At 40.8% G+C, this 21,540-nt stretch overlaps 1 protein-coding gene across 7 annotated transcripts in view; it reads left to right on the top strand.

The window, feature by feature from the left end:
* The window catches only part of FGGY (FGGY carbohydrate kinase domain containing), a 420,429-nt gene that overhangs the window by 285,445 nt on the left and 113,444 nt on the right, over positions 1-21,540 (top strand). For all 7 annotated transcript variants that reach the window (XR_013828299.1, XM_079921233.1, XM_079921234.1 and 4 more), the window contains 2 exons: positions 8,585-8,646; positions 19,698-19,845. Coding sequence is in view for 6 of the 7 variants with exons in the window: in XM_079921233.1 (XP_079777359.1) it covers positions 8,585-8,646; positions 19,698-19,845 (210 nt within the window). In the remaining variant the exon portion in view is untranslated. The remainder of the gene's footprint in view (positions 1-8,584; positions 8,647-19,697; positions 19,846-21,540) is intronic.

Consider the following 21,540-nt stretch of genomic DNA (forward strand, 5'->3'; position numbering starts at 1 on the left):
GATTAAGGTAACCTTTATGCACAGTGTTGAGCTCCCTTTCTATGTCTCTCTCCTTTCTGAGATCTCCCTACCTTTTATTTTCTAGTTGCTATGGTGGCCTTGAACTCTGACCTCTAATTTCTTAGCTATGAAGACTGCATACTTCTATCTATCTGAGTGTTAGCTGTCCTGCGTGACACTGATTAGGGCCTGCCCTCAGGCAAAAATCTGTAAAATCAAGAAACACATATAAAACTCTTTTTTCCGGGGCTTCCCTGGTGGCGCAGTGGTTGAGAGTCCGCCTGCCAGTGCAGGGGACATGGGTTTGTGCCCTGGTCTGGGAGGATACCACATACCACAGAGCGGCTGGGCCCATGAGCCGTGGCCGCTGAGCCTGCATGTCCGGAGCCTGTGCTCCACAGCAGGAGAGGCCACAACAGTGAAAGACCTGCATACCGCAAAAAAAAAAAAAAAAAAAAAATGTTTTTTCCTTCAATGTGTCTGTTCCTTCTCAGTTTCTACCTGGCTTTGGTCACTTCCCAGTATCTTCAGAGAATTGTTTGATATATTTTGATCAGCATTTATAATTGTTATCTGGGAAAGAATTCATATGATAAGAACTATTTAGCCATTTTAAGAAGTGGAACTGGGCAGAGGGGTGGTGGTGGTGGGATGCATTGGGAGATTGGGATTGACATGTATACACTAATATGTATAAAATAAATAACTAATAAGAACGTGCTGTATAAAAATAATAAAATAAAACTTTTTTAAAAAAGAAAAATATTTCAGATGTGATAAAAACAATATACTGGCTTCAGAATTTTTAAAAAGGCAAAATTAAAATGAATAAACATTTAATCAGAAGTCTCCAAAAAAAAAAAAAAAGTGGAACTCCTGAATGATTTCTTTTAAATCAAATAAGATTATGTTTCTTCCCTGATTAAAACCCTTCTGTTGGCAATCTGTATGTCTTCTTTAGAAAAATGTCTATTTAGGTCTTCTGCCCATTTTTGGACTGGGTTGTTTGTTTTTTTGATATTGAATTGTATGAACTGTTTGCATATTTTGGAGACTAATCCCTTATTGGTCACAATGTTCGCAAATATTTTCTCCCATTCTGTAGGTTGTCTTTTCATTTTGTTGATGGTTTCCTTTGCTGTGCAAAGGCTTTTAAGTTTGATTAGGTCCCATTTGTTTATTTTTGCTTTTATTTCTTTTGCCTTGAGAGACTGATCTAAGAAAATGTATTGCTACGATTTATGTCAAAGAATGCCTATTCCTCTTCTAGGATTTTTATGGTGTCACGTTTTATATTTAGGTCTTTAAACCATTTTGAGTTTATTTTTGTATATGGTGTGAGGGAGTGTTCCAATTTCACTGCAGTCAGGATAGCTATCATCAAAAAGTCTACAAATAATAAATGCTGTAGAGGGTGTGGAGAAAAGGGAACCCTCATACACTGTTGGTGAGAATGTATTTAAATTGGTGCAGCCGTTATGGAAAATAGTATGGAGGTTCCTTAAAAAGCTAAAAATAGAGCTACCATATGATCTAGCAATCCCACTCCTGGGTATATATCCAGAGAAAAGAAAACTCTAATTTAAAAAGATACATGCACCCCAATGTTCGTAGCAGCACTATTTACAATAGCCAAGACTTGGAAACCACCCAAGTGCCCATCAACAGGTGATTGGCTTAAGAAAATGTGGTGTGTGTATATATATATATATATATATATATATATATATATATATATATATATACACACACACATACAATGGAATATTACTCAGCCATAAAAAAGAACGAAATATTGCCATTTGCAGCAACATGGATGGACCCAGAAAATATTATACTTCTCAAAGTAAATCAGACAGAGAAAAACAAATACTATATCACTTATATGTAGAATCTAAAAAATAATACAAATTAATACATATACAAAATATAAACAGACTCACAGACATAGAAAACAAAGTTATGGCTACCAAAGTTATGGAGGGAGGGACAAATTAGGAGTATGGCATTAACAGATACAAACTACTATAACCTAAAATAGATAAGCAACAAGGATTTACTGTATAACACAGGAACTATATTCAATCCTTGTAATAACCTATAATGGAATATAATCAGAAAAAAAATAACTGAATCACTATGCTGTAAACCTGAAACTGATGAAATACTGTAAATCAACTGTACTTCAATTTAAAAAAATCTTTCTGTATCCTCTCATAGTACTTAGAATAAAATCTAAAGCCTTTGCCATGGCCTGCTTGATTTTCTCCACTTTCTACCTCTCTATCCTCATTTTGTACAACTTTCCTACTTACTTACTCCAGTCTAGTCTCACTGGACTCCTGTCAATTCCTAGGGCATATGAAGCTCTTTGCTACTATAGAATCTTTGCATTTGTCATTCTCTTTACTTGGAAATTGTTGTTTCTTTTTTTTTCTCTTCATGTCTTATCTTAAATTTCACCCTCAGGTCTTTCCTGAACCCTCTATCTAAAATCAGTGTTCATATTACAGTAACTTATCTATTTCCTTCAAAGAACGAATCACTATCTTTAATTATTATATGTATTTGTTGACTCTATATGTCAATAGAATATCATCTCCGAGTGGACAGAAAGTACACCTGCCTTAATTGCTACTGAATCCCCTGTGCTTACTATGACCAGAACAGAGTAGGTGTTCAATTAACATTCATTAAATCTATAAAACCTTATCAGGCTGGACTATATGTGAATATTGGGATACCCATTTTCCCTTCATAAGTCAGAGCTTTGTGAAAGCGACGACTTCTATTTGTCTTTGTATCCTGAATTATTAGAATGATGCCTAGCACAGAGTAGACATGTATCACATTAGTTTCATGAATCAGTGAACTAACAAACTGTAAAAATGAACAAAGCTACCAATTTTGATGGTGAATGAAATTGACTAAACTAACCCTGCATTAAATCAGAATTGATCAACTTGTAAGAGAAATTGTTCTATGTAAAGCTTATATGAAAAGTTGTAAAAAAAAAAAAAAATGAACACATAGTTTATATTTTCCTCTCCGGAATGTTTGTTGTTCCTAGGAACTGTTCAGTATTGAAACTCGCAGTCCTTTCCAGCAGTATAAAAAAAATTGTCTAGATTGGGCTTGCTTCTTTCATTAGATTTTCATGAGAATTTCAAAGCTGGGAAAAATCAGGCAAAATGTTTTTGCTTTGAGATAAGAAGATTAGGTAAGCAAAGAGTTGAAATAGCTTAGATGAAGAAGTGACATTACAGGTAAATACAAATGGAAAAAAAGCAGTTGTCACAAGTGATGAACATTGCTCTGAGCCTAATGATTGTTTTACCTGTAAAGAAGGAAAAAGGCAGCCTCAAGACTAATAGATAGTCTTGGTGGCGCAGCGATTAAGAACCCGCCTGCCAATGCAGGGGACATGGGTTTGAGCCCTGGTCCAGGAAGACCCCACATGTCCCAGAGCAACTAAGCCCGTGCACCACAACTACTGAGCCTGTGCTCTAGAGCCCACAAGCCACAACTACTGAGCCCACGAACCACAACTGCTGAGCCCACGAACCACAACTACTGAGCCCATGTGCCTAGAGCCCGCGCACCGCAACAAAGAATAGCCGCCTCCCCCCCACTGCAACTAGAGAAAGCCCGCATGCAGCAGCAAAGACCCAACACAGCCAAAAATAAATAAATAAATACAATCTTAAAAAAAGAGCAGATGCTCCATCTCCTATTAAAAAAAAAAAGAAAAGAAAAGACTAATAGATAAAACTGATTTTAATAGAGAAAAACCCATCAAGCAATAAGATAGCTTTGTCTTAGCAAAATGATCATGGAACCTAAAATTCTCAAATTTTAAATTTGCCTTTGTGATGTGTTTTTCTTGCCTGTAAACTCTTTGCCAAAGCCTTTGCTATCTCAGGCGGTGCAGTTCTCTGTGTAATTTTACAAACTCTTGCCTATTTGTCGTATTAACTTATTCAGGGTTTTAGAGAGAGAATTAGAAATGGTCTTGTCCAAGGTCATGCCCTGAGCCAGAGTTGAGCTCAGGTCTCAGGAGTCCTTGTCTGCGTTCTCTCCGTCATATCAAGGGTCAAAAACGCAAATGCTTAAAGGAGTCAGGCAGCATAAATGAATAAACAGACCAGGCAATGAGGTATTTTTTACTTCTACAGAGAAGTTTCTCTTTTCAGCTCTCAGTACTCTCGGGCTGAATTCCATGTTCCCTCCTTTGACAGAGAGATGGGCATAGAGAAATAGATTGCTACTACAGGTAAAACATTAGTGCCATCATGATGATAAATTGAGTGGTGGTGCCTCTCACAAACTGGAGGGTGCAGGCCTGTCTGAAGGGATCAGTCACCACTCAGCTCCAGCTGACCCTTGCCATGGGGGAGTATGGTGACCCAGTGTTTTACATTCACCAGTTCTTCAAGAGAAACCAAAATCTGGACTTAAAGTGAAATCTCCCAGTTTTAAAATATTGGCTCATTTTTAAACACATTATATATCCCACGTAAAATACATCTGTGGGCCAGATGCCACCTCATACTACCCATGTATGATCTCTGTGTTATACTGTATTGCATTTCTATTTTTCCCATGTTCCAAATGCAGGTGTCACCTTAATAAGGAAATGCCAAAAAGCCCCACAATTCTAGTTATGTATTGTAAGATGGCCTTTTCCTCTTGATCCTGACCTGAAAGCCATCCTGAGGAAGATCTGACTCCACCCAGCTTAAGCTTCCTACCTATCCAAATAGTTTGTAGCCTTTTCTGCCTTCTCCTACAGCTGCCAGCTCTCAGAGCTGACATCTCAGAAGATGGAGGAAACAAGGAAAGAGTCATAGAGTCAGGATGGTTCTGTCTATATATTTCTAAGGCAGCCACTTGGAAAATATAGTTATCGTCGTCACACTTGTTATTGGGAAACAAATAACCACTTAATGGGACGCTGTGATCTTCTATACTGTGCTAAATGTATTAGAGAACAGAAGTAGAAGGATCAACCCTTGCAACAGGCACTCCAGGCTTTTGAAATGAGTACTCAGTTATTCGACAAACTGGCTCCTTCTTTGTTAATCAGGGTGGGCCTTTGTCATCAGATGCTGTGGGAAAAAAAAAAAAAATGCAGCTGACCTTTTAAGGTCTTGTTCTTCCAACCATTTTTACTCTTTTGGTGGTACTTCCTTCTCTTTAATAATAGGCGTTACGATCTAAAAGCCACCTGTATATCACACTGCAACCTTCCCTGCAAAGCAAATTTTACTGTCCACATTTTACAGTTGTAAGAGAAGAGGCTCTGAGAGGTCAAGTAACTTAGGTAGCAGAGAATATAAGTATAGACCATGAGTTTTGAACCTAAGTCTGTTTCCAAAGCCCGTGTTTTCAGCTACTGTCTTAAAATGTAGATTTTATTATTATTCAAGTATGATGAGGCCAGCAGATCAGGAGATGATTGCCACTGAAAGGATAGTTTGTTACTCACAGTTCTCCAGAAGAGGGGGCCGGCTAAACCATGCAGGGCCAAATGGGAAGCACTAAGGTTGTCCCTAGTTGTCTGGTACCTGGCTCTGGGGTGATTAGAGCAGGGAAATAGAGGAGGTGGTGAGAAGGTGTGCTCTGTATTAGTCAGTTTGCATATGAAAGGCATGCTTACAGGCCAGTGGGGTCCTTTACTATCTCTAGGAATTGGCTAGCCCTGGAAAGGGCAGTCTCTCCAGGGTCAACAGGGCCCCAGATCCCAAAGCATCACAAATACAGAAAAATAAAAAGACATGATTAAAATGCCCACATTTCCTTTTATTAGACCCAAAAGTTCAAAGCCATCCTTTCACTCTGATTTTCTTATGCTCTGTAACTACTCAGTCACTAAGTTTTGTTTTATTTTCTTCAAAATGTGTCTCATTCATTCTTTCGAGATGTCAGGCATTGTAGGCACTGAAGAATGGGAAATAATGAGGTTTTTGATTTAAAAGAGCTCAGAGCGTAAGGTAAGAGATAGACATATAAACTAATCGTTATTGAAGAACTTGATAAATGCTGCAATAGAGCAAGGACAGGGGATATTCGTGCCTTGTATTCCCAATGTCAGCCTCTGAGCCCTGTCTGTGTTTCCTACCCTCTGTGCCTAGTCATCTCCCCATTGTACATACCCTACTGGGTTAATTTTCCTTAACTTGTCATTATTTTGCTCCACAAATCGAAATAATTTCCTGTGGCCTACAATTCAGTAAAACAATAGTCACTTATCTGACTTTTAAGAACCACTGTCTGTCCATACCCTCCTCATGCATCCGTATTTTCACCACTTCATTTATTCTCTAATTTAACATACAGTTACCCTCTGACCAATGTGTGCCCCACACAAACAGACACAAATATAAAGCGTGGTAAGTGCTCCCAAGAAGTACATGGTATTCTGTGGGCATGTGGTCCATTATGGTTTGTACATCCCACATTTATCCAACAAATACTTATTGAGCATCTATGATATGCCAGTCTCAGGGCTAGACCAGCCTTCTTACTGTCTATACCCAGATTTGTCTTTCCATCTTCATATCTCTACTCATCACAGCCTCCTTTCTGGTATCCCTTGCCTCTAGCCCTTTACTCCTCCAAACTGCCTGTTCTTGGCAATTATTATATATACAACTATATAATAATTGCCAAATATTATATATACAACTATACAGTAATTGCCAAATTATTGACTTCTTGCTTTATGCTCTTGTATGTATTTCTTATTTTCCACTCTATCCCAGAGCCTAGTCCCAGTACCTGGTGTATTAGGCATTCGGTAAATACCAAATAACTGCATTCATGCATGTGGGACACATGCTAGCTTCTGTGCTTCCTCCGGGAAGCTCATTTAAATCTCCCTTCTCTGACCTCCTAAAGCACTTCCCATAGAAACTAGCCTCAAATCAAGTAATGGCTTTAATTATCCATTATTGATGCCAGTGGCTTCATTGTGATGCTCCGACTGGACTGCAAACTCTTTAAGGTCCAAACCATGCCTCATTGCAGTAAACCCAAACTGAACCTTCAGCAAGTAAATATTCAAAACCTGGATGATTTTCTTTCCGTTGAAATCACCAGTTGCTTTGGTATTATTTTGACACATTTCTACACAAATGGAATTTGACAAGTTATACCTGGAAGTTGAGTAGACAATGTGACATGGTAGTTAAGACCAAGGACTTTAGATACAGAGAGACCTCAGTTTGAGACCTAGATCTGTCACTTAACTCCCCTATGACCTTAGGCAAGTTACTTAATCTCTTCTAGTCCTGGTTTTCTCATCTCCATGGTGGCTAATAGTATCTTCTTCACGGGAATGTTGTAAGAAATAAATGAGATAATGTATGTAAAATGCATAGCTTAGTATTGGTATATGGTAAATGAGTCAATAAATTTTAGGTGATATCATTTATTCTGTTGTTGGCATTATGGTAGGCACGCTCTGTGTCGCAGAAATCCTGTTTTAAAAGGAGACTAGGACGGGGTAAGGGGGAGAGGAGGTCGCTGAAGCTCAGAGCAGATAAGTGACTTGCACAAGGTCGCATAGCTAGTTAGTATCAGAGCCAGAACCCAGACCCAGCCTCGGTGACTCCAGAACAAAATCTCGTCCTCTTTACACAGACCTGACGCTCAGGAAGCATGCTCAGAGAAACTATCCCCGTGAGGCCACAATAACCGGTCTGTTCGTAGTTTGAATGAAAATAAATAGATCAGAATGGTTGTTTTGGGGATTCACGTAAACGTTGAGACAATACACAGATTAGGTTCAGGAACTCAAGCCCATTGTTGGGTGTGGTTTAGCAAGCAGAGTCACAGCATGGGGAAACACATCCCTTCCTGATGCATAGTGCGTATTATTTTGTTTAGAGCCACCAAGTGGATTAAGGAATAAATCCTAGACGTGGAATTTCAGATGAGAAGATGGTTGTCTGCAGAGCTCAGACATTTCTGTCCTTGGAGAGAGAGCTCTGTCCCAGTTTCCCATGCGATAACTTCTAAGTCAGGGGAGATTCTCTTGACAGCTCTGGGGCAACTCTTTTTTGTGTTTTTTAAACTGGGACTCCCTCCTCATAGACTCTTTCACTCAACTTCTCTCTTAGTAAGACACAGAGAATAATTCAAGGTCTGACATTGCCCTGGGGTAACAGCGTGGGGTAACCGGAGGGGGGATGATGTAATCCAGAGGCCAGTGCTTTTAACACCCAGGCCGGCCCCCCTCTACCTCATTTACCCTGAGTTACACCTCCTTCTCATGCCTCTGTCAAACCTCATTCTTGGACCTGATACTACCTGCTGCTACCAGTTCAGCCTTGGGAGTTTCTTTTCCTGCTGTTCTTCTCTTTAAACTTCTTTGTTTTTATAAATCCAAGAGGCCAGCAGTTGGTTAAACAAAGCTAGATTTCTGAAAGAGCTGAGACACTCTTGCTGAGTTAGCATTTTAATATTCTTGGATCCTCTGTAGAGAAAGAATTGAAAGAAACAGACATTTTAATATATCTTCTTCTGGCTTCAACATAGACTAGAGAAGCTATAAAATTGACCCCTCTCTCTTGTTTTTCAGATAGATCACATGGTGCAGGGCCATGCTGCCTTCCCAGAACTACAAGCCAAGGCCACAGCCAGGTAACAGCTCTCTCTGTTCTCTACAGCTTTCCATGCCCGACCACATTAGGGGCACTGACTTTAGGCAGCTGCATGATTTTCAGATCCTGTGAGCAATGAGAATGCCTGGCAGTACTTGGTTATAAGACAGTCATCTGGATGAGCCAGGACATACATGTATTAATTTTCAAAACAATCTAAGAGAATTCACAAAAAAACTAGAGATCCTTCAAGAATATGCCAGTAATCATGGTTGAGAAGCTCTGACATAGAAGAAAGAGCATGGATTTTTTGAGTCAAAGTTTCTTGGATTCAACTCCAGTTTTTCTCCTTAATAACTATGTGACCTTGGGCAAGTTATTCAACTTCTTTAAGCCTGTCTTTTCATCTGTGAAACAGGATAGTAACTGATAGGAGTGATTTCTAGAATATATTGTTAAGTGAAGAAAGCAGAGTATATTATTTATTTATTTATTTATTTATTTATTGGCTACGTTGGGTCTTTGTTGCTGCACGCAGGCTTTCTCTAGTTGTGGCGGGCGGGGGCTACTCTTCATTGTGGTGCATGGGCTTCTCATCGTGGTGGCTTCTCTTGTTGCGGAGCACGAGCCCTAGGTGCGTGGGCTTCAGTAGTTGTGGCTCACAGGCTTAGTTGCTCCTTGGCATATGGGTTCTTCCCTCACCAGGGTTCGAATCCATGTCCCCTGCGTTGGCAGGTGGATTCTTAACCACTGCACCACCAGGGAAGTCCATAAAAGAGTGTTTATAATATACTCTTTTTTATGTAAAAAGAAGGTGATATAAGAAAATATATGTGTACCTACTCATTTATGCAAAAGAAATATAGGGAAGTTAAACTAGAAACTCATGAGGTTGTTACCTGTAGGAGGTGGGGTAGGAATGGGATGGAAATAATGGGGAAATGGGAACAGGGTAGTAGGAGGGAGCGACACTTCTTTGAGTATACCTGTTTATATAACTCATACTCTTAGAATCATGATGATGCTTCATGTCCCCCTGAAAATAAATAAAAGATAGAGAGATAGATAGATGATAGGTGGATGTGTGTGGTGGGGGTGAAATACAAACAGTGAAAAAAATGAACCTGTAGTATTAATAATAAATAGTATGGTCATTAATGGGGGTTTGGGAAAGAAAAGAATTAACCTAAGTAATTTCTACAAAATTATTAGCCAATATGCTTCAAAGATTAGGAAGCTTAAGGAATTACTAGAGAATTGTCCCAGATTTGAGGAGACTAAGATGCTACTACATCTAGAAACAATGTATGATCATGGGTTAGATCTTGGCCAGAAAAAAGCACATTAGTGGGGAAAACTGTCAGCATTCAGATAAGTATGGAGATTAGTAATAATACTGTATTTATGTTCATTTCTTAGATGGTGGGTATAGGGGAAGTCTGTATACTATTTTTGCAATTTTTCTGTAAATCTAAAATTATTTTGAAATAAGAAGTTTGAAGAATAATTATTGAATGAATTTCATGATAATAATGCTTAGTAGTTGGGCTTTTTAACAAACGTAAGGTATTTTATAGTATTTTCAGAGAAACCCCATTCATGTAGCTAGTACCTGGCAAAAGGGAGATAGTCAAAGGTGGAGGTTACTATCCTAGATCCTGGAGCCAAATTGCCTGTCTCAGCTGCACCCTTTAGTAGCTTGTTACCCTGGGCAATGTACTTAACCTCACTGTGCCTTAGTACTTCACTGTACAGAAAAATAATAACAGTAAACACCTCATAAGGTTGTTGAGAAAATTAAATGAATTCAAATAGTGTCTGGGATATAGCAACAATTGCTGAGCTATAATAAATATTCAGTAAATGGTAGTGGTAGTGATAAAATTTGTAGTTACTCGTATTAGACATTTCCATTCCACCAAGGGACGTCTGTTCTTATGGGGAGGCACACCTGCACAGAGCAGAATGAAGTGCATACTGACTAGAACATAAACTCTGTGTCATCAGGGTGCAGAGGAGGATTGATCCCACCAAGGAGTTTGAGAAAAGTTTCATAAGCTTTCTCTTCTACGAGTCTCTAGTTACAATGTCATTACCATCTACAGGGATCATACCACTTAGCCAATAACTAGCACTTTAGTTGGCTTAGAGACCACATAACCTAGAAGAGGAATGCCTAACCTCAGATCACCAGGGAACCCCTTAATTGTGTGCAGAGTTTTGTTGATTATATACTTACGCGTACATTTCTGGGAAGAGGGGCCATAGCTTTTATCAAATTCGTGAGGGGATCCAGCATTTTAAAACCTCTAACCCAAAGGAAGGAGCACAGATGTAGAGTTTAGAGATCTAGATTCAAATCTCAGCTCCCACATACGTAGCCGTTTGAACCTTAGTTTCCTTATCAGAACATGGGATAGTAGACATGAGAGAACCAGCCATGGATAGCTCTGAGAATTTATTTTGAGTTTACAGAAGCAATGTATTTGGAAAGGCTTCGTAAACTGTACGATGACAATGACAACAACCACTACTACTACTTCTACTACTATTACTAATGATTATAAAAGAGGCGGACATTTTGGAGGGGATTGTTCTAGGGTTAAGCAGCAGATGTCATCACCTGCCTGCCTTCTCATGGAGTAGCAAGAACACTGGACTGAAGTCTTGGCTTCTGGTACCAATTCTGCCATCAATGTCTTGGTGACTCAGTTTCCTCACCTATAAAATTACAATGATCCCACCCTGCTTAATTCATTTTCCAGGTGTTATGAGGATGAAAGTAGACCATGGAAATGCCAGTCTCTGAAGATCTTAGACATCAACGCAAATCTAAGGGATAGGTTAGACTTTGCAATGAAATACTCAAAATGTCCAGAACTTTCTTCTGTAGCTGAACCTCATGTGAGTAGTTTTGATTGAAAATAGGAAGAAAGGGAGGATTTATGGATTAGCATGTAAACCCAGAGAAACAGCAGTGCAGTGTGGTCCAGAAGCAGTAATTTATAGAATTCAATCTTAGAGTCAGACTGGATTTACATCCCACGTCTCTTCACATGCCAGCTGACTTCATCCCGCTTTCCAGCTACCTCTCTGTATTTTTCCCTCTCTTTAGAGCTAAGTTGCTCCAAAGCATTGCCTGTACTCTTGGTCAGTTTCCTCACTCCTCCCTTGCCCACTCCAGTTTGATTCTGTCACCATCGGCCCCTGAAACGTTTACTGTTCAGGTCCTCGGCGACCACAGGATGTCTTCCAGTCCCCTTCCTTGAGCTCTCAGCTCCACGTGGCACCAGTGATCACTCCTTCTCCTTCCCACACTCTCTTTTCTTGGCTTGCCAGAATGTCACCCTCACCTAGTTTTACTTCTGTATCTCTGACAATTTATTAATCTCCTTTTCAGGCCTATGATCCTTTTCTCTGTCACTAACAACAAAGTTCATCACAGCTACATTCTTGGACCTCTTCTCTCTTTGTGGTCTTTTCCATGATCCCATCTACATTCTTGGCTTCATTTCCTGCTGTATTTTGATGACTCTCAAACTTTTATCTCCAGTTTGTATATACTTAGTAGGCATTCAATATTGGTTCTCTTCCCTTCCAATTTCTTTTTATTGTCTTGCAAAGGAAAATGTGTCTCTATCTTATCAGATCTATAAATAGACTATATCAAGACTAGCACTCACTATGCTTCAGATCTTAGAAATAGGAATAGTTGTTATTAAGTGAAGTTAGTTATTTGGAAGGGACAACAAATCCCTTGGATTCAAAAACTGTATGCCTCTTACGGTGCGACTTAGTGCTGTCTGCAAACAGCAATGCAGGTCACCCCTATCTCAGAGCTTAGCATCAGCAAATCCTATTTGAAACCATAGAAACAAGTGTTGATAAACAGATTGAGTATTTTATACTCTTGATTTACTGTAATCCTTCTAGGCTTCAACCTGAAGAGAAGCCTTCTGTGAGCTTATGAATTAAGTAAACAATAACTAGATGTACCCATGCATGTAAATGGCAACCGGCGTCTCTTTCTATGTAGGGCCAAATATCCAGAGATGTTACTCCGTAGCCAGAGATCACCTTCCATTGATTACAACTTCAGCTCTTTTCCTCTCAACTGCCCATTATTGTCTTACTTTTCTTAAAGAATCTGTACCAGTGGTTCAGAATGAGGTTATGGTGATGGCACAGTTCGGTGGGAAGATGTTGGCATAATCCACAAGTGCAGGATTCAAGGTTGACAGCAGAGCCAAGGTTAAAATCCAGGTCCTCTGACTGTCTGATGAGTGTCTTATGAGCACTTATGGTATAACGGTGAACAAAGAAAAAAAAAATCCCTGTTTTCATGGAAATTGTGCTCACGCACATACACACACATATACCTATATGTGCGTGCGTGTATGTTTATGTTTGTATGTATGTAGAGAGAGAGAGAGAGAGAGAGCACATACTCCAGGAATTGGTAAGCATTCTAAAGAAAAATAGAGATGAGTAAGGAGACATAGAACGACAAGAGGTGTTGGAGTGACGGATGGGAACTATTTCAGGTGAAGAAGCCGTCCTTGATGAGGTGGCACTCAAACAGGACTCTGAACTGAATAAAGAGAGAGATCAAGCCATGGTTATATGGAGGAGATCCCTTTAGCCCAAAGGAACAGCAAGTCCCAAGGCCGGGAAGCAGCAGCCAGCTTGGCAAGCTCAGTGGACATTGTAAAGGGCACTGTGACTGACCAAAGTGTGAGGGAATGGGGGACAGATGAGAGGTAAAAGTTAGCCAAGGGTCAAACCATGCGGGTCATTGTAAAAAGCTATAAGACCACTGCACTGTTTTCAAGATTTTTGTTTTTGAGCAGATGGAAGACACAGTCAGATTTACCTTTTAAAAGGATTACTTTGGCTGCTCTGTGGAGAATAAACCAGACCATTGGTGGGGACGGAGGGTCAGTGGAAGACATGACTCCTGACCTCAGCAAGTTTATGGTCTACTGGAGGAGGACTGGAGACAGAGAAGCCCAGCCTGTTCTGAGCTCCTTTTTCAGCGGTCACTGCAAGCAGTGGTCATTTCTCATTGTGATTCTGTGAATTTCCGGTCTCTCGGGGGTGCAAGGTTCTGCTAATTCCCATCCTCTCTCTCAATCTGTCTTTCTTTTTTCCCACTTTCCCTGGAGTGTTTTGTTATTCCTTTCAGAACAATCAACTTTTCTTGATATGATTTATTCTTCAAACCTCTTTTGCTTCTGTGATTTCTATAATCCCACTGAGGATCACTTTAAAAATGTACTGGTCCCCCATATGCCAAATCTCAGAATATATCTAAACCTTCCCATTAAAATCTGTATAAATGCCCCCGCCCCAGAGCAAGAAAAGGAGAAAGAAAGACCAAGAACATTTTTTAAGAATTTTCAGTGTGCCTGGCACTGTGCTTAGTGATAGTTTTATATATATATATATATATATATATATATATATATATATATAATCTAACTTAATTCTAGTTGAGGAAATGAGTATTATAGGGACTCCACTTCTAAACATTGTTTCCACTGTGCATTCTACTCTTGTGTTCTCAGATTGTTCCCTTGGCCTTTATGTCTTCTTCAACCTTGGTCCCTCAGTCTGACAACTGGGGCCATCAGTCTATCCACAAGTATTGACTTAGGCTCCCCTGAGCTAGGACAATCATAGACCCAGGGTGATGATATTAACACCTTTCATCCCCTAGGGTGTGCCAGGATAAACGGTAAATTCTTGATGTCTCTTGGATGAGAAATGTTTTTCTAAATAGACGTAAGCTGGGTATTACAATGCCTTTCTTTGGCTTCTGTTTTACAGGCAAGGATAAGAAAGTGTTCAGGGCACTGGAGTCCTCTCAAGAAGACTGAGGGCTGTGCTGACTTAGGAAATCAGTTCTTCATTTTCTGCCTCTCGGCAGATTCACTGTAGCCCAGCATAGTGCCTGGCACATGGGTGGAAGTGCAGGGTGGGGTGTCACAAGATGCTTATTCCTTTTCTCTGCCCCCTTCTGTGGGGTATACCAGCACGCCTGGAAGGTTGTGTCCATATGCCTCCAGAGATCTACTCTTTTGGCAGCTGTACTACAATGAGAGGGAGAGGTAAAAATAACCTCTAACAGTCCATGCGGGATCAATATTCATATATTCTACACTTCAGTAACCGTGTTGAACACCTGGTGGGATGCATAAGATGTGACTCTTTCCCAAAAGGAATTCAGATTCCAGCAATGGATACAGATAAAATTAAGAGGCAATTATCATACAGTGGAGGAAGGGCCATTCATTCATTTGATGGCTACTCTTGGGTGGTTCTGTGTGCCAAGTTCTCTGCTAGATTCTGAATGTATACTGGTAATGGTCTGCCTTCATGAAGCTTAAAGTCCAGAGAAGGCCATAGGCAGTTAACAAGTAAATGAACCCATAAATAAGTCTATGGCGACCAAACATGATATGAAAGAAACTAACAGAGTACGATGATAGAATATCAGGGAAACCCCATTTAGATGAGGTGGTCAGGGAAGCCCTAGCTGATGGAAGCACAGTTAAGATCTGAAGGATATAAATGAGTTAACCATGTGAAGAGCAGAAGGGAAGAACACTAAAGGTTACCAAAGGGGAGAGGTTACTAAAGGGGAAAGGGGGGTCGGAGGGATAAATAAGGAGTTCGGGATTAGCAGATACAAACTACTAGATATAAATAGATAAACGATAAGGTCCTACTGTGTGTGTATATATATATATATATCTGAATCACTTCGCTGTATATCGGGAACTAACTCAACATTGTAAATCAACTATATTCAATTAAAAATAAAAAGATGAGTCTAGAACAGTGATAGCCGTAGGCAGGTAAAGAAGATAAGGAAGAGAATTCTAGGCAAGAGGGCGAAGGATAGGCAAACATTCAGAGGTTAAGACCTGCATATTTTGAAAAATTAGAAGTAGTTTAGTGTCATGAGAGCATGATGTGTACAGTGGTGAGGAGGGATGCAGAGTGGAAGGCATGTCTGTAACGTGGTACAATGCAGGGAGAGCTAGATAATGAAGAACATTATGCCAAACAAGGAAGCTTATACTTTATCTTGAGGACAGTGGGGAGGAATCACTGAAGGTTTTAGCTAGGTATGGAGTCATCATCAGAGTTGCATTTTAGACGAACCACCCAGGAAGGAGTGCAGAAACCCTAGTTGGAGGGGGCACAATTTCAAGGCAGGAGATAAGTTAGAGGGCCAGTCCTCTAATCCAGACATTTGAAGAGGGCCTGCATAAAGTAGTAGCAGTTATGAGGGAGAAAAGCGTGCTGGTTAGAGGAATATTTAAAATAATAAATTGACAGAACCTGGTCCCAAATTAAATTTGGAAACTGAGGGAAGGAGAGGAATCAAAAATGATACCCACTCTGACTCTGCCCCCAAAATGGTTGCTTGAGCAGCCACTTAAATGAGTTTGCCTTTGGCCAAACCAAGGAGCATAGAAAGAAGAGTGAGTATATCAGAAAAGATGATGTGTGTCATAGTAGACGTTTTTTAATTGAGGTCCGTTTGGGCATCCAGGAGGAAGCATTTGATGAGTGCTTGGATATTTGACATGGAACTCATTATAGAGAAATGAGCAGGAGATAAGGGCATATATTTGGAACTCTGCAGCAATAGCTAGTTAACTGGAGCCCTGAAAGGAAGATGGAATCATCCAAGGGTGTAGAAAGAATGAGAAGGGGGCCAAGGACAGGTCTCTGGGAGTCTTCATATACTTAAGGCACAAAGAGAGGAAGAGAACCAGCTAGAAAACCAAAAGAGTATTGTCGCCTGGAAACAAGGGGAGGAAAACAAATTAGTAAGAAGTGGCCAAGTGGTACAAAATGCAAAAGACAGTTCAGGTAACATAAAGGTGAATAATGGTCCATTGGAGACAGCAACAAAGCAGGGATTTCTCCTCATGGTGGAGCCAGTCTCAGCAGAATGGGGCAGGCAGAATACCTATTGCAGTGGGTCAAGGAGGAACTGGAGGTAGTGTGGAAGCTTCTTTTCCAAGACTTTCTCTTACTCCTAGAAAAGGCACAAATTCTTCTGTTAGACCATGTGTTCTGATTTGGGGTTTGAAAGTACGGTCACCATACTTTGGGGCATCCTGTGAATCCAAAGAATTAAATGGTTTATGGAGAAGGAAAGTAGAGATTCCAGGGGTGCGGTATGCATTGAAGATTGTGAGCCATGAAGTCTGAAAAAAATCTTCCCTGACTCTAGAAGTGCATTTCCTGTGATGGAAAACAAGAAGGAACTATTTATTGATCAGCTATCATTTTATAGTACTCAGGACTCCATATTTAATCTTCATAGCAGCCTATAAGGTAAAAGTATTAACCCTGATAGCAAAAAAGTAAACTAGCTTGGAGAGGTTTAGTGTACCTGGTCAGCCACCTGGTATACAGTGAAGTCGCTTTGTGATTCTTGAAACTGTATTTTCTTCTTCATACACAACAGGACTAGGAAAGCAAGGATTTCTCTCTCTAAGAGAGGATAAATGAGTCTGGAGTTCATGAAAAAGAGGGAGACCTATCACTAGGAACAGTTAATATGTGATTCCCGAGCTGGAAGAGGGCAGACCGCCATTTGAGAAAGAATTGATAAAACATACAAACTGAAACAAAGTCAAAACCAAAAAAGGCACCATGCAAGGTTAAAATTATGTGAATAATGATGTGCATTTGTTATTTTAATGTTTTCCAAGTGCATTTCATTTTGAATGATATACTCAGATAGCGCACATGGTAAGGGATAATTGAAAAAACGTGCAGAAGAATGGCTGCATTCAAAGAATAAACATACAGCTGCGAGGAGGTTAGGAGTCAAAGGGGTAAGCATATGCCCCGTCCCCCAGGGATCTCATTAGTGCACGAGTGACCGTATATGTAGAGGCTAAATGAATCTCACTGTTTGCAAAGACCCACAGTAAATGAGACAATGACAAATCAATAGTAATTAGGCCGACAGGTTCTTATTGACCCAGATGTCTGAAACCAAATGCCCTGCTCTGAGATTCCTTGAGAGACAAAAGATTTATAGACATGTGCTTCTTCTTTTTTTTAATCCCTTTACTCTAAGTGCAGTGATGCTCTTCTGAAGTTCAGTGTTGCTAGAATTAGTGCAGACTCTTGACTTCTGGCTGGAAAGGTTGTTCTTGTGGCCATCGTTGGCCATGTGACTGTGTTGGACCAGGAGCAGAGAGAGCTGGGAGATAGAAAACCAGGGTGTGATCGTATTCTCCCCACATATGTGGTTCTGGCCCTACCTTCCATGGAGACCTCAGAGGATCCTTTCTTAACACTATCATAGAATCATTCTAAAACAGAGTTTGAATGTAGGGCTTTGACAAATAATTCCTGGCTGGGGATACAGAATCACAGAGAGGGTTTAACTTTGGACTCCGTCACATGTCTACACGCCTTACTCATCCCCTCTGTAAAGGGGTGTTAGCGGTACTTGGCTCACTGGGCTATGTTTGAAGGCCAGAGGAGCAAGGAGCAGCAGTTGATGTTACTCTGGTCAGTGAACCTTTTCCCAAGAAGATCTTCATCTTCTAATATGATGTAGGGCCGAAGATTTTTACAGACGGGAATGAGGAGTCAGGGCAAGAAGCAAGGAGAGTGCCTGGTAGGCTGGACTGCCCTTGCCTCCGCCCAGCACACTTCTCACACTTACACACGTGTGCACACACACATTCTCACACTTACACACACACACGCACTCACATAGAACAGTTTTGTTTTTCTATATTTTCTATCTTGGAGTTCCACATAAAGTTTTTATTTAATAGGTGTTTGAAAACCACTACTCGTTTGTTTCTTTCTTTACACTTAGTTTAGAAAACTTTTAGGAATTTCATGGGATCCGGAGGGACACTCACAGTGTCACAAAACTAGAACTAGAAATCGCTGAGCTGCACTCCTAAAACATTTTAAATGTAAATAATAAATATTATCTTATGTATCTTAGATATCAACCTCCCTTGGTCATTGATCTCCTATACTTTTTTCCTACCATTATTCAAGCCATGTTTAAGGCTGTGGTTCCAAGGACACCAGTGGGAAGTGGCATGGGATGCCAACCCACTTTCTTCTAGAATTGTCAGTTCAAGAGAAGGAAGCACCTTTAAAGAGGGGAAGGGTAACGAACTTTTGTGTCATGCAGTGAGATTTCACCCAGTGAGGTATTTTATACCCATTATATGCATGGGAAAACTGAAGCTCAGAGAGGTTAAGTCACTGGCCCATTTTACCCAGCTAGGACAGGTAGAACCAGCATCTGAATGCAGGACTGCCTTGACTCCCAAGCCCATCATCTCTGTCTCCCTCTCAGGTAAATAGACTGAGAGAATGAGAAAGGTCATCTGGCTCCCTCATTCTACATGTGAAGAAACGAAGGCTTAAAGAGAGAAAGAACTAGTGCAATGTCATTTGGTAAGTTTAGGTTGGAAACCAAGCCTTCTAACTCCTGATCCTAACTGCATTCACTCCATCATATCACTGCCCTTAGCAAACTCCTATCCTGAGTCGGGGAACCATCTCCATTCACCATCATATTATTATTATAATTAAGAATACTGATTTTTAAAAATCCTTGACATATGTCCAGTAGTGTACATTTTGCAAAATCCTGTATCTTCATCTACATAGTCTCCTTTGATCTTCATAAAACCCTATGAGGTCAGTTGGGCAGGGATTATGATGGTTGTTTTTACAGATGCAAAGAGAGTGGTTCAGAAAGTTTGAATAACTTCCTCACAGTAGTGGTTACACACCTACAATGGAGTAAAGCCATTCTTGGATCTGGTCTTCTGAGTCCAAACCTTTCCACCTTCCACCAGGACAGGCCTCCAATCCTTGACGAGAGTACAGCGTGATTTGAGAGTGTGGTTTGCTGATTTCTATGGGTTGGGGTGGTTTTTGTGCTGAAGCTTTTGGGACCCTGCTTACTTTCTGGATTTGATATGGGAGTACAAATGATTTCTTTCTACAGAGCAATTTGCTCCCTGACCCTACCCACCCACCCCCTTTTAAAAACAAAATCCACTTCTCTTCCAGATGCCAGAGTATATATGCATATTTGAACAGTCACCTGGATCTGATTAAGAAGACTCAGCCCGTGGGTTTCCTCACTGTTGATTTACATGTTTGGCCAGATTTCCATGGCAACCGGTCTCCCTTAGCAGATCTGACACTAAAGGGCATGGTAAGTAACAGTCAGTCCTTGCACGAAGGTGAAGGCGGGCCAAAGGGCTACAGAGTTTGAAAGAAGCAAAGTGAGGAGAAGGCAAAAGAGGAAAAATAAACAAAGCCGGCCAACAGCCCACTGGCTTCTTGCAGATGCATTGCTGTTGGGAAAGCTCTTGCCGCTCCTCAGGATGATCTGCTGGAAGTTCTCATTGTTTCTGAGCCACCCTTGAGAGCGTTCGAAGCAGGATTTCTTACATGTAGCTACTGCTGCCTCTTTGTCCCACGGAGCGGCTGGAGGTCGCGAGCCCCTGCCTATGTAATCTTTGTATTTACATCAGTTTGAAGAGTCATGTTCTCCATCTCCATCTCCAGGCTGCCGGGTGAGTAAGTGGTAAATGTTATGACCTATGGTCTAGCTTACCGCAGCCACCCGTCTGCCTAGGCCCTGAGTCAGGGCTGCTCAGAATGCATGCCAACATTATTAGGGTTTCAGATAAACTTTGGTAGAAGTAAAATAAAATTAATAACTTACGTTGGTGGTGAAATTCAGCTCTTAGTGACCTTCAGAGTCACTTCTAGTGCAGATATTTGGGGCCGGAGGGGCCAGGATGACCTTGGTGGAAGAGCTCACAATCACCTAAGCTAAGAGGTAACATCCTGATGGCCAGGTGAAACCGGTTGCCTAAGAATAGCTTAGACACAGAGAATTGTGTTTGAGGATGGATGAAGCATGTGAAAGCTAGGGAAAAAGAGCTAAGCTACAGTTCCAAGAGGCCAGGAGAGGCCACAAACAAGAAAAGAGGCCATGAATTCAGAACTCACATGTCAAGAAGTGGAGAGCAGAGGGTGAAGTGCATCAAGGCGGGGGTTTAGAATGGAGGCCATGAGCAGTGCAAGGTTTATGCAGTGCGTGACAGTGGAGCAGGCCTGCTGGCTTGAGGAACTTCAAAACTTAACAGGCTTTGGCTTTGTGATTAATTCTATTGCGAATATTTTAAATATTTTTATGAGGCCAACAGAAAGACCCAATCTTTATTTTCATTACCTACTTGACATAAGCAACTTCTGCTAATAAAAGGGAGTCATGGTGGAAAGAAAAGAAATTGGACATAGCGAAAGTGATGTCTGTCTGGAGTCCATGAAGTGCGGCCCACACAACAAATAATGGTCTCGGCCTCCTGTTTGGCCCATGGAAGCAGAAGAGGAATGTCTGGAGAGGGCCACGTGGCCACAGGCTATAGCTAGAAAGCCATACTTTCAGGCAACTGGCTTTCTGGGTACAAACAGAGGTTAGGGGAAGCACACATTTTGTATGAGTACAAAAATCCATGTCTTAATTAGAGACAAATGTCTAAAGCCAAATATAGGAGACACTTAAAATGTTAAAGAAGTGAAGAAGCATGACCAGTTCATAAAATGACCCCCAAACAAAGCAGGGTTGTATCTTAAAATGATTGCAGCTCTGAAGTCCAGGGCTTGGATCTGGAGTCCTTCCTTTGGGGTCCTTTCCTTGCCAATACCTGCTGTACCAGCTTCATCATCCAGCATGGCAGGTGCCATGGCTTCCTAGTGGCTTTTGTCTGTGTTAAAACCAACCCTGACATCCAGAAACTTAAGAATTACCGTCATTAGGATTCCAATAAAGGTAGCCCGAACACAGACTAGAATGCCAAAGGAAACAATGGAGTGCTTTTAAGACTGTCTGTCTCAT

This window comes from Stenella coeruleoalba (assembly GCF_951394435.1).
Source record: "Stenella coeruleoalba genome assembly, chromosome: 1".
Classification (NCBI taxonomy): Eukaryota; Metazoa; Chordata; class Mammalia; order Artiodactyla; family Delphinidae; genus Stenella; species Stenella coeruleoalba.